General features: G+C 41.8%; 1 protein-coding gene and 1 long non-coding RNA gene across 10 annotated transcripts in view; both read left to right on the top strand.

Annotated features, from left to right (window-relative positions):
* nts (neurotensin) overlaps positions 1-5,240 on the top strand; it is a 44,875-nt gene extending 39,635 nt beyond the window's left edge. For all 9 annotated transcript variants that reach the window (XM_061823163.1, XM_061823161.1, XM_061823162.1 and 6 more), the window contains 3 exons: positions 1,178-1,239; positions 3,012-3,311; positions 4,915-5,240. In XM_061823163.1, the coding sequence (XP_061679147.1) occupies positions 1,178-1,239; positions 3,012-3,311; positions 4,915-5,061 (509 nt within the window). In that variant the 3' untranslated portion in view covers positions 5,062-5,240. The remainder of the gene's footprint in view (positions 1-1,177; positions 1,240-3,011; positions 3,312-4,914) is intronic.
* A 4,398-nt stretch (positions 5,241-9,638) lies between these two features.
* Positions 9,639-16,602, top strand: LOC133502669 (uncharacterized). The gene is made up of 4 exons (XR_009795533.1): positions 9,639-9,899; positions 11,841-11,947; positions 14,840-15,038; positions 16,211-16,602. It is a non-coding gene; the product is annotated as an uncharacterized LOC133502669 (long non-coding RNA).
* The last annotated feature ends 199 nt before the right edge of the window (positions 16,603-16,801 follow it).

Below are 16,801 nucleotides of genomic sequence, written 5' to 3'. Positions count from 1 at the left end.
TTGCTTTTAATATTGCTTTTAATGTCCTCTCTCTCTCTCTCTCTCTCTCTCTCTCTCTCTCTCTCTCTCTCTCTCTTTCTCTATCTCTCTCTAACACACACACACACACACAGAGACACACACACTGAGATATTATAAATCTTATAATTTTAAGATCAACATGTAATATTATGCCCTTAGCCCAAAGTCTCTGTGTGACACGATGCGCAAATATCTGTTGAAAAAATAAAAATAAAAAGAAGGCACATTTGTTTTGCACTGGATCTCCATTAGTTGGTGTACCTAATGGAGTGTCCGGGGAGCTATAATCAATCAACCAATTGACATCTAAAATAATATAATAGAATATTCAGGTCTGCAATTTGGTATTATTTTTTCATAATGTGCATTGTGTGTTATTAATCGGTAATTTTTCTAAATTGCTGTAGCCTGGGATGTTGTTTTGTATTTAAATTTGTAATGGGGGAAAAAAATCCTCTTGAAATTTTTTCTGCCATTATTACTGATTTATTGTTATCATTGTTATTATTAGTAGTAGTAGTAAAAATAAGTTTAAAAAAAGTAAAAATACATGTTAGTTTTCAAACCTTATGATAATTATTATTATTAGTAGTAATATACTTGCCAAGTATGATTCTCATAACCTTAATTGTTTTCTAAATAAATACGTCTCTGATATGTATATATATTAAGTGTTATTTGTATTCTCAGCTTGCTACTGCTGCTGCTACTACTACCACAACTACTGCTACTACCACTAATAATAATGTTTAACAACTAACAATGCATTTTCATAAAGGAAAAAGTGTTGCTAATTGCATTGGATGGACATTTCTATAATTATGTGTAAATGTATTTTTGCAATAATTATAATGAAAAATATATCTGATTTAAAAACAAAAAAATAAAATTACAATAAATTACTAAATAAAAACAAAACATAAAAACAAATAAATACGTTTAAATGCTGCTGTCATTTGTTGTTTTTATGAACATTACTTCAACTACTATTGACGAAAACATTCTAAACAATTTCGAACCAAATTAACACCGCTTGGTCGTTAGGTTCTCATATTGGATGTGATTCGATTGTGCAGCTGTGCTTAATGTTCTGTCTCGTGTTTGCGTTCCGCAATGTTACCCACGTAATATCTTCTTCTTCTTCATCTTCAACCAGATATGGAGCAAGAGCAGCAAGCGCTGGGAGAACAACTCCTCAGCAGCCTTTTTTCCTCCAGGGTACGACCACGCTCAATACACACACACACACACACAACACACACACACACACACACACACACACACACACACACGAAGCCCAAAGAAAAAGAGAATCTGACGTAGGTTTTCGGCAGGGTTCCACTCGACTCTGCATTACATATAAAATGCACCTAAAGAAAGACTGACACCTGCTGGCCGTCACAGATCCAACAAAGAAAGTCCCAAAAAGCCACGTCCAAAAAGAAACAGAAAGTCAGCCATTTTGTGTTTAGGCTCCTTTTCGGTTTGACTGATTGCAAATAAGTTGAAAGCACGGGTAGCGACATTGCGGGAGATTCGCATTATTGTCCTTGCGTGAGACCCACAAGAAAGTCTCAAGAAGCAGAGTGTGGAAAAAACACGAGTGATCTTCCATTTTGGTTTGAAGTGGGCAAGATAGGCTCAATTTGGCCATTTTCTGGTATCCTTCAATGCTGAAGCGGTCGAGGAGATGTTGCATGCCGGCTAACGAAAACGGTGTCAAGACGTTGCGAGTGGGCAAACCACGGCGGTGAAATCAATCGTCCTTGGTCCAGAAACCTGAAACTTGGTAGGCAGGTTTAAGTAGTCGTAATAGTTAGAAGGGGCGCCACGGTGGTTCAACTGGAAAGCGTTAGCATCACAGTTCTGAGCTCCCGGGTTCAATCCCGGACCTGCCTGTGTGGAGTTTGCATGTTCTCGCCGTGCCTGCGTGGGTTTTCTCTGGGCACCCCGGTTTCCTCCCACATCCCAAAAACATGCAACATTCATTGGACACTCTAAATTGCCCATAGGTGTGATTGTGAGTTTGTCTTCATGTGCCCTGCGATTGGCTGGCAACCAGTTCAGGGTGTACCCTGCCTCCTGCCCGTTGACAGCTGGGATACGATCCAGCACTCCCTGCGACCCTTGTGAGGATAAGCAGCAAAAGAAAATAAATGGATGGATAGTAGTTAGAAGTAGACCCACAAATGGTTCCGGAAGACAAAAGCAATCCGCGGTTTGGCTTTGAAACCGAACATTTTCATCGTGTAATTGCCGAGTGTCCTTCAAAGATGAAATTGTTGCGAGATAATAGGATTTTCTTTGATTGCAGCCCTCAAAGTAATTTTAATGAGAAATATGAACTTCATGACTCAACCCTCAAAAAAGTCCCCATGCTGAAAATGCTGGAAGAAATCTGTCGTTATTATTTTGAAGTGGACATTTTATTGAGTAATTTCCAAGTATTTACTGCTGGGCTTCATATTTGACATTTCTTTAAATTCAGCCCCCCAAATTATTATTGTTATTATTTTTGGGGTTGTGGCTGAAATTTGGTAGGAGTCTTTGTACGAAATTAATGCACAAAAAAGTGTCAAGAAGGCATGCTTGAAAATACAGTATACAGGAAGTCCCCCATTTTGGTTTGAAGGAGACATTTCAAGACATCTCAGACACAAATATTTTTTCAACCTTATATTTGAAATGAATTGAATTTGTCAATATTTTGTCTTAAATTCATTCAAAGTTTTTTTTATCCAGTTGTCTGGTTAAAAAATAGTTTATATAATTCAACTAAAAATGATTACAAAATATAATGCACACTATTACATGTACTTTTAACATTTGCTTTTATATAGAAATATTGCTGACAATTAAAGTTATTAAAATACAGAATAGGAAATGAGTGAAGCAGATATGATTTTATTATTAAAATAAAATATTTTTCATCCATACATTTGAACTTTTCGAACAACTAAGAAATTTCTTGCTCAATGATCTGCAAACAGCTGAAACAGGCGAGCAAGCAGAGCGCCCCCTACTGGCGGGTATCGCTGGATAACCTGTGCCGGTTGGCCGGCGCGCAGCGGCGCGATGACGAGGAGGAGGATCGGGAGGAGGAGGTTGAGGAGGAGGAGGAGGAGGCATGGTGGAGGAGAAGGGGCGAGGAGGATGAAGAGGAGGATGAGGAGGGGCAACGGGAAATGATGATGATGATGATGATGAGGCAGTGGAGCCACCGGAGGATGGAGGAGCTCCAGAGGCTGCAGCACATCTGCAGGGCGATGATGCACAGTCGTCAGGGGAGGGTGAGTTAGGCACTCGCGCGCTTGACCAGACTTTGCACCCGTACGTGAACGCCGCAGTGCCGCCTTGGCTCAAGATCTTCGAATCTGTTCCGTTTCTCAAATCAGCTTTCCTTATTTAAACTAACCGCAGTGCCGCTAATCCGTTCCAGCCTCACCAAAAAGCAAAAATAGCACTCTACCGTGGTGTACAGGGACTCCTCAGTTTACAACCGAGATCCGTTCCTAGGGTAGCGACTTAACGCGAATTTGGACTGAAGTTGGATTCCACCATTAAAGTCAGAATTTACATCAAAAAACAAATACATTGAAATAAACAAGATGATTTACGTGGCATGACTGCTGAGAGGTGGATTGGAGAAGAAGAAGGGAACCTGGTCTGAGTCTCAATCCTCTCCATCTCGACAAGTATCAAAGAACCTGGTTTTACGGCCATTGTATCTGACATCGGAACGGAACCCTTCATGTGCGCAAAAATACGGGTTTTGTCTTTAATAATTGTCACCAGGGTCGACCGACTGAAGCCTTGGTGGTGTTGGCCTCTCTCCTCTCTCCAATCGTTTCATGATCTTGAGCTTCGTTTCCATGGTAATGGATTTTCTTTTGGGTGCAGAAGCATTGCTATAAGACACAGCTTTCTTCTTTGGGGCGAAAAATGCGAAGGTACAAACACGGACGAGCTTTAGCCAGACAAAATGGTGGAGAGGGGACGGGCGTTGTAAACTCGAAACGTCCTTGGTCGAGACTGTCTTAACACGAGGACTCCCTGTACTAAAGAAAACATACAGTAATAATAACAATGTTTTCCCGTTGTTGCTATGTTTTCCCATTTCATTTCTTACCAAAACTGAATTTTTTTCACTCTTATTTTAGCATTTTTTTAACCAACACTTTCCTCTCGCCACCTACACATGGACACAAATCAGATTTTAAATTATTCTAAGGCCCTCGGGTGCTGCTGTACCCAGTCTGGTTTGAAACCATAATTGGGTAAAAATAATCTAAACAAGAAACACCAAATGTAAGTCTAAAACACAAAATATAGTTTTATTTTCACTTGCAGGTTTCCAACATGAAATGATGGTGGCCAGGTGTCGCCACTTCGTGCAGTAATGCCTGAAGCTCACCAGTAGGTCACATTTTTGCTCACAACAACGAGAAAACAATCTCCAAAATCCCACAAATTGGGTCCCTTGTAAATAAAAAGCCATATAGCATCCATCCACCAATCCATTTTATTTTGCCGCTTATCCTCATCAGGGTCGCGGGGAGTGCTGGAGCCTATCACAGCTGTCAACGGGCAGGAGGCGAGGTACACCCTGAACTGATTGCCAACCAATCGCAGGGCACATAGAGACAGACAACAGCCGCACTCACAATCATACCTAGGGGCAATTCAGAGGGTCCAATTAATGTTGCATGTTTTTGGGATGTGGGAGGAAACTGGACTGCCCGGAGAAAAACCACTAAGGGCCGGGGTTGAACCCGTGACCTCAGAACTGCGAGGCCAACGATTTACCAGCTGAACCACCGTGCCAGCCATATAACAATAATCGGTCAGAGCAACATAACGACATCAATAACGGAGCTCGTTTGTTTCCGCCAGCTACGCCACGATTCCCGGGAGTACGTCGGGGAAAACGTCAGGGACGCGCCGCTCAAGCGCAAGTCGCCGTACATCCTCAAGAGGCAAGCCACGCACGCAGCCAAGTCCCGGAGGCCGTACATCTTGAAACGAAGTGAAATTTACTGAGCGGCCCCCACCCCGGCCGTCCGTCCCCGATGCCGCCCAGACCCTCGTAGACCGCGACCGACTTTTTTCCCCCCTTCTCTGCCGCTCCTCTTGCCGAAATAAAAAGTCGAGCATCAAACTGAATGGCGAGCTATATTTCTTTATTAACACTTTTCTTTGATTTGTTTGTGGACATTAAATTATCATGGTACAAAAGCACGTGTCGTTTGCTTCACTTCTTCAAGTACGGCGGCCCTCAAGGCTTAATAAACAAAAACAACAACAGCAAAAAACTCTGGGACTTCTCCATTATGATTCAGGTTTGTCCCATGAATTCATGTTTTTCTTTCGGTTTTATTTTCTTTTGTGATGCTCAAATCTTTAGAGAAACAGACAAACATCCGCCTCACTCTTTCGAGGACCGGGTTCGAATCCCAGCCCCACTTGTGTGGAGTTTGAAAGACTCCTATACACCTATGACCCTCGTGAGGATAAGTGACTCATAATGGATGAATGGAGTAACTTCCATTTTTTTCGGCTTTCTTTTAAACAGTAATTTACTGTTTGGTATTCTTTAAGCATGGAAAAAAATATCACTTTATTCTAATATAGTGATTTATTTCCTCTTTTTTTAATCAAAAGGATCTGTCATCCAAGAAGTCTGCATTTTGTCCTAAAATTATTTTTAAATGAGTTATTTTGCCTTCAAAATATGACTTGTGTCTGTAATTATGGCAATATTCCAGTCATTTTACTGTATCCTACCCCTCCCACCATTATGACTAAAAACAGATTAAAATGTTCAAAACATGAATCACCTCATGTTATGAACAATTTACGACAAACTGCGCCAATAACACTTTAATAACACGTTTATTAGAGAGCTCTCCAGTGGTGCTCACATTTTCTCTCGAGAGCTTAATATTTTAATATTTTCATGAAAGGATAATCAATTTCTGAGGGAAAAAGTGCCCAAAATAAATGTAATAATATCGAGTTTCTTGTTTAAGAAGTCATATTAAAAATATGTATTTTCTCTCAATTAAAAAAATTAGATAGGACCTTTTTTATAGTACTAAAAAAGTCTTGTTGATATATATATATAAAAAAATCCCATGAATAAAATACCAAAATAATACATTTGTGAGGGAATAGAGCATTTTGGGGTAGGAATGAAAATCAGATTTTTTTCCATTTAAATGAAATTACCTTTCTTACGAAACCAAATTTGGATTTTTCTAGAATGAGAAAATGTATTTTTTTAACAAAAATACACAGTAGTAACATAGTTATACACAGTAGTAACATAGTTATTACCCCGTAGTTCACGCTGCTGACTAGAATCACAGTGTGTGTGTGTGTTTTTTTTAATCTGAATCAGCTCTCTAACAGTGTCCATCAAAAGTGGATACACTATGTAATATTATTACCTTTTCAATATTCGTTTTTTTTTTTTGGGGGGGGATAATAAAGTGCAGAGTCAGATGAGTGCCTATAGTAGCCAGCAGATGGCAGTGTTGTCCAACTCATTTCGAAGAACGTGCGCCTTTCGATTCTTCAAGTCTCTCTCGAGACGTGGAGACGCAGCATGTGGTGCGCGTGGCCAAGGTTATTCCCGTGGGCCATTTCACGCGTGTATCCCAAGCGCCTTCGATTCCACCATTAGCGTGCGCGACCTTGTGTATTTTCATGCCGTGCGCCGGCGTCGTACAATCTCGCTTGCAAGAAACTTGAAAAACAAAGGCGCGTTTTGTGGATACTTTCAGCGGAGCGCTGCAGGCGCCGCAAGTTCTTGACTTTCATTTGAAAGACATTTCAGAGATGTCGTTGAAAAAGCACAATGAAATGTCACTTTTTGTCCCCCCCCCCCCACCTCACAAAGTTAACTTTTCAAAGACTGGGCGTGTTGTGTGTGTTGATTCCCTCAACAGAAAAGACAGATGACAAGAATCCCAAATTGAGCATCCGTTCAACAAAGTGAAACAATCATGCTTGAAAATCATTTTCCTTTGTTGAAAAAGTTTGACCCTGAATTCTTTTCAAGTCATTGTCGTCAACATGGTCAGTTTTTCTTTTAAAGAAAAAGGCAAAATTTTACAAAAAAAAAAGGTTGCTTTTAAGATAGTCACAGTTTTTTTTTTTTGAGAATAATCTAATTGTAAAGGATAAAATATCTATTAAAACAATTAGTAGTATTTTTTTATATCTATAAAACAACCAGTCGCATCTTTTTTAGGAGACATTTTAAATTTAAAATGAATTTAATTTAATATAAATGAACACATTTTCAGGGGCTGCTGTTGACCACAGCTCGCACTCACGCGTGGGCTCCCCGACGTCACACAGCGCCGTTCCGGGCCCCGCCTCTTAAAGGCACGTGCACGTACGCGGATGCAACAATAAGTAACATGTTTTCGATACATTTTAGGCTTACAAATTGGTTTTGTTTCCAATCACCGGTCACAGCTGTTTCACTTTCGGACTGTAATTAGACAGGCATTTACATTGGAGTTTTTGTCACTTGTCGTTGCCGTGCGTTAGCGAGTTGCATTCACTGCCTGTGGGACTCTCTGCTTCTACGCGTCAGTTAGAGTAACCCTAGTCACAGCGATTCTGTGCCCCTTTTGTTTGATCCTGTCCTGCTGAGTTCGGTAGTTTGCCCCATAGTCATCGGACCTTGCTGCATGTCTTTTGGATCCTGCCTAGCCTAGCTTTTCTGTACCTCTGCCTCATCGGACTGCTACACCGTGCTTGACACAGTTTCCGGAATAAACCACGTTGAACATTATGCCTCTGCCTCGAAGTCCTGCATTTGGGTCCGCCCCCGACCCGTTGGTTCTTGACACAGGCGGCGTAAAACCAAAAAAATATACATTTACAGATAGTCTCTCTATATCACTCATCATGCTGTACAGGAGTTTAATGTACTCACAAAGGAGTACAAGGTCCCATTGAGACGTTTTTGCGACAACATCCGGCGGAGCTCAAAATGTCGCCTACTTTTGGACGGGGTCCAACGATTTGGCGGCGCTTGTGACGGATGGTGTCAGAAGCCTTTTTCGGGGTCGCTCAAGCCCTTCTGCTGTCGCTCATCTGCCGCGCTGAAAAGCGAGCACGTCACATGGTGACGGACCGCTCGGCACCAGCCCAAGATTTTCGCTCTTTGTTGGCGGGCAGCAACTTTTTTGAGAAAGATCACACTTTTTCTTTTACATACCTTCCCTCGATACCCAAAATCAGATGTTTTTGTCAAAATAAAACAGTTTCTAATCACAATCTATCCATCCATTTTTTGAGCTGCTTATCCTCACAAGGGTCGCGGGAGTGCTGCAGCCAGTCCCAGCTGTCAACGGGCAGGAGGCAGTGGTGCACCCTGAATTGGTTGCCAGCCAATCGCAGGGGGCACCTAGAGACAAACAAAAGTCGCACTCGCAATCGCACTTAGGGGAAATTTAGAGTGTCCAATTAATGTTGCATATTTTTAGGATGTGGGATGGAACCGGAGTGGCCGGAGAAAACCCACAGAGGCAACGGGAAGAACGTGTAAACTCTAAACAGGCGGGTCCGAGATTGAGCTCGGGTCCTCAGAACTGCGAGGCCAGCGCTTAACAGATGACACACCGTAATTTTTAAGCAGTACTTTTTTTCTTTTTCTTGAACAAATGAAAATATGAATCGACGTTATATCTGAGTAAGCATAAACTAAGCAGGCTCAAAAGCTGACACCTCCTTCCAAACATCCTCTTGATTACTATCAGAATGAATTCCGCCCCCGCCACTTAATTCCCCGAAAATCGCCGTTTACACGGCGGAAGGTCTTCCGAGAGAACAATGCGGCCTATTCAATGAGCGTGTGCTGCGTGTGCTCCCATTGAAACAGCGACCACATCGCCGCCTCAGTCAGACAACGGAGGTGTTGCTATGGCGACGTCACATCGTCCATCCATTTTCTTAGCCGCTTATCCTCACAAGGGTTGCGGGGGAGTGCTGAAGCCTATTCCAACTGTCAGCGGGCAGGAGGCGGGGTACACCCTGAACTGGTTGCCAGCCAATCGCAGGGCACATGGAGACAGACAACAGCCGCACTCACAATCACACCTCAGGGCAATTTCAAGTGTCCAATTAATGTTGCATGTTTTGGGGATGTGGGAGGAAACCGGAGTGCCCACCCGGAGAAAACAAACGCAGGCACGGGCAGAACATGCAAACGCCGCACAGGCAGATCCGGGATTGAATACGGGACCTCAGAAATGTGAGGCCAACGCTTTACCAGCTGCTCCACCGTGCCGCCCAAATAGTACTGAGTATATTTTGTTTATTTTTTGGGGGGGGACACAAAGTTGCAATTCTATGACGAAGATGTTTTATTTCGGGAAAATAGTGATTCTTTAAAAAAAATATATATAATTATTATTATTATTATTTTAAAGGGCCCCAAATTCCACCATAGGTAAACATCCTGTATCTTGGTTTGTGTGGGACGAAAGAGTTGCTCTCCCATTGGCTGTCACCGTCGCCTCTGCCTGGCATCCGATTGGCTTACGAGGGATGTCAATTTTTTTACCCCTGATGCTTTTCGTTTCCCGTGGCCACTCAACTGCCACCTGTGACCCAATCACACCCGTGTCGTCACAAGCTAACGCAAATTGGAAAAGTACAACTTTTTTCTTTGTATTTTTCACAAGTTTATTCATCTTTTTTCACCACGGGCCTCAAGAAACTTTAGTGGAATTAAATTATGAGCGTGGGTACGTTCTTACGTATGTTTTCTCTCGGTTGTCAAAGTTTTCCTCCGTCACCCACGATGCCTTTTTGCTTGTAACTCAACCTTCTCTTCACACCGTCGCACAACGCCAAAGGTAAATGAACATATTTTTTTATTAATATTTACATGATGTACTTTGGAAGCTTATTTTTGGCGGGGGGTGGGTTGGTGGTCTTGGGGCTTGGAACAAACCCTATTTACATCTAAAAGGGCTTCTAATTCATACAATGTCACGTTACGAAATGACTTCCGGAAGAGTTTAATTCGTTGTAGTTGTGTTTTCTCCTTCTTGATATGTGACAAAGTATGTTCACGATGCACTACTACCGTCAACCAATATCCCCCGTCCCCCCCAACCCATACCCTCGTTGCCAGAAACGTTTTGTCTCACTCAACTATTGGGTATGATTTCTGTTAAAATGCAAATGAGATTACACGCGGGCCGCGATGGTGTGCTCATAAAAAGTGCTGGGTCGAGGCCGTGTCCGCCGACAAAAGACATATTTGCGCCCCGCCGAGCCTCTTCTGGTACGCCGGGCGCGTCCCGTTCCCACAGCCAGATGGTTCGCTCTGTTCCGAACGCCAGGATGTCAGTCATGGTGGCAGCCGATGGAGGCTTGTATCTTTGCCTGCCTTCACTAATTAAAATGATTCACTCGCCATCCCAAGCCCACCCCCCCTGCACAATTGCAGGCTTTTGTCATACTGGCTGCTGTCATCATCCTTCAACGTGAAAGTAGTTCTTTTCCCCTTTATTCTCTCTTTAAAAAAATAAAATAAAAATAAACGCTTAGTGCTTATGACAATCTTTTTTTTTTCCTGGACAAAACGTCACTTATTTTTGTCAAGTTTAGAAACACACCGTTAACAGAACAAAAACAAAACGTTCTTCATGAGATAAGAGGTTGGAATGTCATTGTTTTATATGACAAAACGTAAATCTGATGACAAGAAAATATTTTTTAAAAAGTCAAGTTTTTTCCATGTGGTACATGTATTTTTAAACTAAATAAATAAACAAATTGTAATTCATCCAAAAAGAGCGGAAATCTTTTTCAAGCGTACTGTATCATCGTTAAATAATTTTCGCAAAAGAAGTGGCAATCTTACAAGAAGATTATTATTTTGATTTAAATTGGGAATTTCATGCAATTTTTGAGGGAAAAAAAAAACATTGAGGAAAAAGACAGTGAGGTTTGCTTAAGAAAAAAAAATTATCTCAAAAATATTTGGAATTTCATTGTCTGAGAACAAAGTAGGCGATTGTTTTTGAAAATAAAATATTTTATTAGAAAAATCTCATTTTAGTACAATTATTTTTTCATGTATTCTTTTCACACATAAGTCAAAGTCTTACAAAAATTACATCTTTTAAAATGTAGATTTAAGGGAATTTCTTTTCTTTTATATTGAGTATGCTACTGCTTTTCTACAATGAAGTACATTTTTAAGCATTTCTTTTTTTGACCAAAAAAATCAGAAAAAAGCAGAATTTTACTCTAAATCTTTTGAACATTTTTTACAAAAAAGTCGTCATCTTAATTTTTTTTTTTTTTTCCAGGAAAAAAAATCCAAACAGTAATTGCGGCGAGTAGTGCAAGCTTGTATCGTTGCCGGCTTGCACTAATTAAAAGTAGTCAGTCACTTGCCGTCGCTGTCATTAGTTTTGAACGCGCCTGCTGGACGGAGACTCGCCGCCGTCGGCGGATGTGAGCAACAAGCTGGTGTCCGGCCGGGATGCTTCTGAGCAAAACGCTGCTGGGAGTGCGCGGCACTCGCTGACATTAATCTTTAATTAGCGCCTTTACAGTGTCAGGCTGCAGCCTGACAAAGGCTTTCTGGCAGCCATGTATGCCTGCTAGTGTGTGTACAGACACACACATGCGCACGCACACACGAGCGCTCATTTCATGTGATAAAAATCAAAGCTGTGTGCATCTGTCAAGTCTTTTTCATGCAATCCACCCAGAAAGCTGTAAGGAATCTGTCCCCCCCCCCCCCCCCCCCTTCATATAATCCACACTCATGTCCACAGAAGCAGTCATGTTGGTGCCGATGCGTGTGCCTTGGCCACCAGGGGGCTGTGAAGTACCTACATGTAATACGTGCAGTTTGATGAACCATGAGGAATACAGTCTAAAGGTGCAGTAATATTATGGCATAAAGAACATATGGTTGTGAATATTAGTGTATTGTCTGCCTACGCGGGTTGCTGCGCTGCATAGTTTCTGTTCAAATAGCTGTTAAAAAGTCAAATACTAACGCAATGCTGATGCTAGTTTTGTTAGCCTACAGCATTCCACATTGTGTGTTACCATTCGGCGAGTGGACTCTGTTTTTTGAGATATACAAAAATTTTTGGCTTTAACTTGTGAGCTAAAATTTGACAAGCACTGTTTGGCAGATGCTAAACAATTGTTAAGAAAAAGATGTTATCCTGTTAATTGCCACTCCCAGCTGAAGTGGAATAACAAACTAAACATAAACACTAAAAAAAAAAAAAACATATACCGTAATTTCCGGCCTACAGCGCACACCTGATTATAAACCTCACCCAGTATATTTGTAACCGAAATACTATTCGGTACATACATAAGCCGCACCTGTGTAAAAGCCGCAAGTGCCCACATTGAAACCCACTTTGAAACACGATATATTTACAAAGACTGTACACAAACTTTTCAAAGTTTTAATAATTTATCTTAGCTTAACATTGCAACAACATGGTAGCACGAACAGGGCTGGTTGGTAAAAACAAAAAAAAACCATACCAGTTAAAAAAAAAAAAAACCCCAAAACAGCCGCAGCAGCTACACAGTAGCAACACGGTAGCACAGCACTAACAAGGCCGGTTAAAAAATAAAAACATACCTAAATCACTGAGACGTGGCAGTAACACACGCACAGCACGCACACTAATGTGATGCTGATGCTAATGCTAGCGCAATGCTAACAGGGCCAGTTAAAACAAAAACATACCGGTAAAGATCACTGAGACACACAGCAGGAACACAACTGCAACACGCTAGAACAGGGTTAACACTAGCGCAGTGCTAACAGGGCCGGCTAAAAAAAAAAAAAAAAACGGGGCCAGACTGGTAAAAGTCACTTCTTCGGCACATATATTCCACCGGTCTCACACTTACCTTTTCCGCTCGAGTGCCCCCTTGCGGCCGTTAGAAAAAACAAAAAAATGCACAAATTAGCCGTGTCACCCTGGGAAGGGTTGCGTCAGGAAGGGCATCCGGCGTAAAAATTGTGCCAAACATATGTGCGTTCATCTGAGATGACACGCTGTGGCGACCCCGAAAGGGACAAGCCGAAAGAAACTTACTTACTGCATAAACCGCAGGATTGAAACCGTGCGAAAAATGTCGTGGCTTACAGGCCGTAAATTAAATAAACTCTAGTTTTTTTGCCTTTGGTTAGTCCACTGAGCTTAATGCTAACAAACGATGCAAAACCACCGTAGATTGGCGAACAAATAGCATCTGTGTTGCATTGTTATCACCCTTTAAGGGACAAATACTTTGACATAAATAGTTTTGAAGTTTCTCTCTGTTGACAATGTAACAATGCTGAGAGGAATATATTCTTTACCCTCCTCAAAAAAGAGCAAATATTACTGAGGAGCTGTGACCGCTTCTAATGCTAAACATAACCATAACTCATACTCCTGACCCCAAAGTGAGCCCCTAATTTATAACCTCTAACATGAATTCTAACCAAAACATTAACTCTAACCCTGACGTTCCATTCAGAAATCCGTTTTCTATTTCCAGCCCTGCACTCAGCGTCGTATCTGCGAGGAGACGGGTTAGGCCGGTTTTGATAATTTGGTGAACTGCTGTAGCCCCGCGTATTTAAAAGTGGGACACCTGCGCCCGTTCGGGGGTCATCACAGCCGATTTCAATCCAGCCCCTCTCGTTCCCTTTAAATGCGGCTCGAAACAAGAAATGTTTACAAAGAATGGCGAGCAGAACAACGTGAGCCAGTTTTAATGCAGCTAGAAAATGAAGCCCTTAGACTAGAACTACATCTTAAAAGTCACCGTCATGCATTACGCCACGCAAGATTAACTCTGTGTAGGATTCTATTTTCCTTTTATACGAGAATATACACACTTCTTTTCACACAATTATGTTTGAATACGTCTGAATGTCCTTGAGATTTCTTCTTGTCCCAACCATTCCCAAGCATGTCATGCTCCCGTCCTTCAAAGTCAAGCGGAACCAAAAGAGAATGTGTTGTTTTATTTTATTATTTTTCAGTGTGACACTCGCCCAGTTATGTCGTTTGGGGGGGGGGACATGGACATACGAATGAAAATAAGAAGAGCAGCAGAGAGCGAGCACGGCCCCACAGGAGACCGGGGGACCGTCAATTGCCGTGGTTGCCATGGTTCTGCCATCACACGGGGGGCCGAACCCCGCCAGGCTTCCTTCCTTGCTTCGCCTTTTGATGCTCCCGCTTGTGGGAATGACATCTGCCCCCCCGCTAAGGCATTTACTGACAAGAAGCAGCCAATACTAACAACCCCCCCCCCAACAAATGACTTTATTTTCTGTGAGAGCACACGCTCTGAGAAGCACGAGTGTACATCTCACCAAGAAATATTGCTGTGTTGGGTGCGCGCATCAATGAAATTTGACAACTACACAAACAAAAAAGGGCCTAAAGGAGTTGTTCATTTGAGGAAGCTGTTTAATCACTCCCCCCAAAATTTCTGAGAAATAAATACAACAACAAAAAACTCTTGACTGCTTATCGATTTGAAATTGAGCAAAAATTGACTTAAAAGCATTTTTTTTTTTTAAAAAGGAGGCATTTCTTTTTATTAAGCATTTTCATGACGATAATGATTCTAATATCAAAAACTATTGGTTGCCTTTATAATCATTGGGAACTTGACAAAATCTCTCCCTTGGCTATGTATCATTTGAAATTTGCAAAAAAATGGGAGCTTTCATTTGAGTGAGGCATTTTAAAAAGAAAAAAAAAAATAAAAGCCCTTCCCAATTTCTCACTTTCAGATCCATTTCCCGAGCCGCTTATCCTCACGAGGGTCGCGGGAATGGTGGAGCCAATCCCAGCTTTCATCAGGCAGTAGGCATTGTACACTTTGAACTTCCCACACAGGCGGGACCAGGATTCGAACCCGATCCTCAGAACTGTGAGGCAGATGCTCCAACCAGGTGCAGCGCACAACCGCCTCATCAGGGAATATTTCAGGTAAAAGCCTCCCAGAAATATATCCAAGTACAGTAAAGCCTCGGTTCTTGAACGTCCCCGTTTTCGAACACATTTTTTTGCTTCTGTTTTCGAATGAAAATCGGTACTTGAACGCCCCCGAGAAAACAATAAATAAAAAGCTGACCCACGACGCGCTTTGTTGTGAATTTCCATGCTCCCCACAAAACCCTCAAATAACATAATGGGGGCGGCGCAAGCAGCTGACCCACCCACGACGCGTTTTATTATTGTCAATTCGAACGCCCCCCGAAAAAAAAAAAAACCCCGGAAATGACATAACGTGCACGGTGCAACCAGCGCACTTTTGTTATTCAGTATAAGGCAACCTCTGCACACAAACATGTCCCGGTAGTGACTGTTGTTTTTCTTCTTATTGAGGACTACCCGTATTAACCCGCAATCGTGACTCCAAGGAAGCCAAGTTGCTCGTTTAAAGTTATTCTGTACTTTTGTTAATTAAAAAAAAAAAAGTTTCCAAGGCTGGGGGCCAAGTCGCTACAGATACGGCAATGCACTCCCAGCCTAGCGTACTCCACTACTAAAGCATACATTGTAAGTAAAAAATAAATATTTCTTAATTTCTTTTCTCATATAAAGGATTTAAACTATACATGTATTTCTACTATGCAGTTTTTTTTATCAGGAAAAGCTAAAAAAAAAATGCTTTAAAAAGCCAATTTTTTTTAGGCTTGGAGCGCATTATTTCTTTTTCCATTCATTGGAATGGGAAACATTGATATGGTTTTCGATCCGTTGTCTGGAATGAATTGTGTTTTTTTTTTTTTTTTTTTTTTTACAAAGGTGAGGACACTTTGGAGGAGGTTTTTCATGAGTTCCAAAGTGAAATATGTCCAACGCATGTTCTTTTTCAAATGAAGATAACCTTGGGGAGGGGTCTCAATGTAAATTAAAGGCCTCCCTCCAATAAGCATAACGTTATTGTTATGCTATACGGCTAACGTTTGTTTTCTTTAAATGAGGACACTTTTTGTTTTATTTTTTGAAAAAGAGGTGTTTTTAGCCAAAATGTGTGGGGGGGGGGAAGTCATGTGACAGCCTCTATCCAATCAGCTAGTAGGTTATTTTGGAGCATTTTGTTTCTTTCCCTCATGGAATTGTCACAGCAACCATCTGTTGTGTCGGCTTGGCAGGCTGCAAAAGCAAACGTGTTCCAAATGTGGGATGGAAGATGAGAAAGGCGCACGTGGAGCACTCAGAGTTGGTCAAAAGTGGAGGCGTTCCACACGGCACCTGGCGGGACACGGGGCCGAGACCCCCGCCAAGGCCGCGCGGGCGAAAAGCTGACCAGCGAGACGTTGTCCTAAATCCACAAATTGGAGTTTGTTGACAAACGCAAGCAAAAAAAACCCAACAACTTTAATCCATGATTACATCAACATATGAGGCCATATGGGCAAAATATTAAAAGATATGGAAAGTGCTTCCCCTGGAGTTTCATGTGAGATATGACTCAATGTGGCTAATTAAAAACAGATTTTTAACTCTCTACAACGCAATCATTTGAGAGTGGTGTTAAGATATACATTTTTCCCCCAATACTTCCATTTTCTTTGCCCCTTATCCTCACAAGGCTCACGGGGAGTACTGGAGCCTATCCCAGCTGTCAACAGGCAGGAGGCGGGGTACACCCTGAACTGGTTGCCAGACAATCGCAAGGCACTTCGAGATAAACAGCTGCACTCACAATCACACCTCGGGGCAATTTAGAGTATCCAATTAAT

The sequence above is a fragment of the Syngnathoides biaculeatus genome, chromosome 6, assembly GCF_019802595.1.
Source record: "Syngnathoides biaculeatus isolate LvHL_M chromosome 6, ASM1980259v1, whole genome shotgun sequence".
Taxonomy (NCBI): Eukaryota; Metazoa; Chordata; class Actinopteri; order Syngnathiformes; family Syngnathidae; genus Syngnathoides; species Syngnathoides biaculeatus.
The sequence above is the reverse complement of the archived record's forward strand: the minus strand, read 5'-3'. Positions and strand labels throughout refer to the sequence as shown.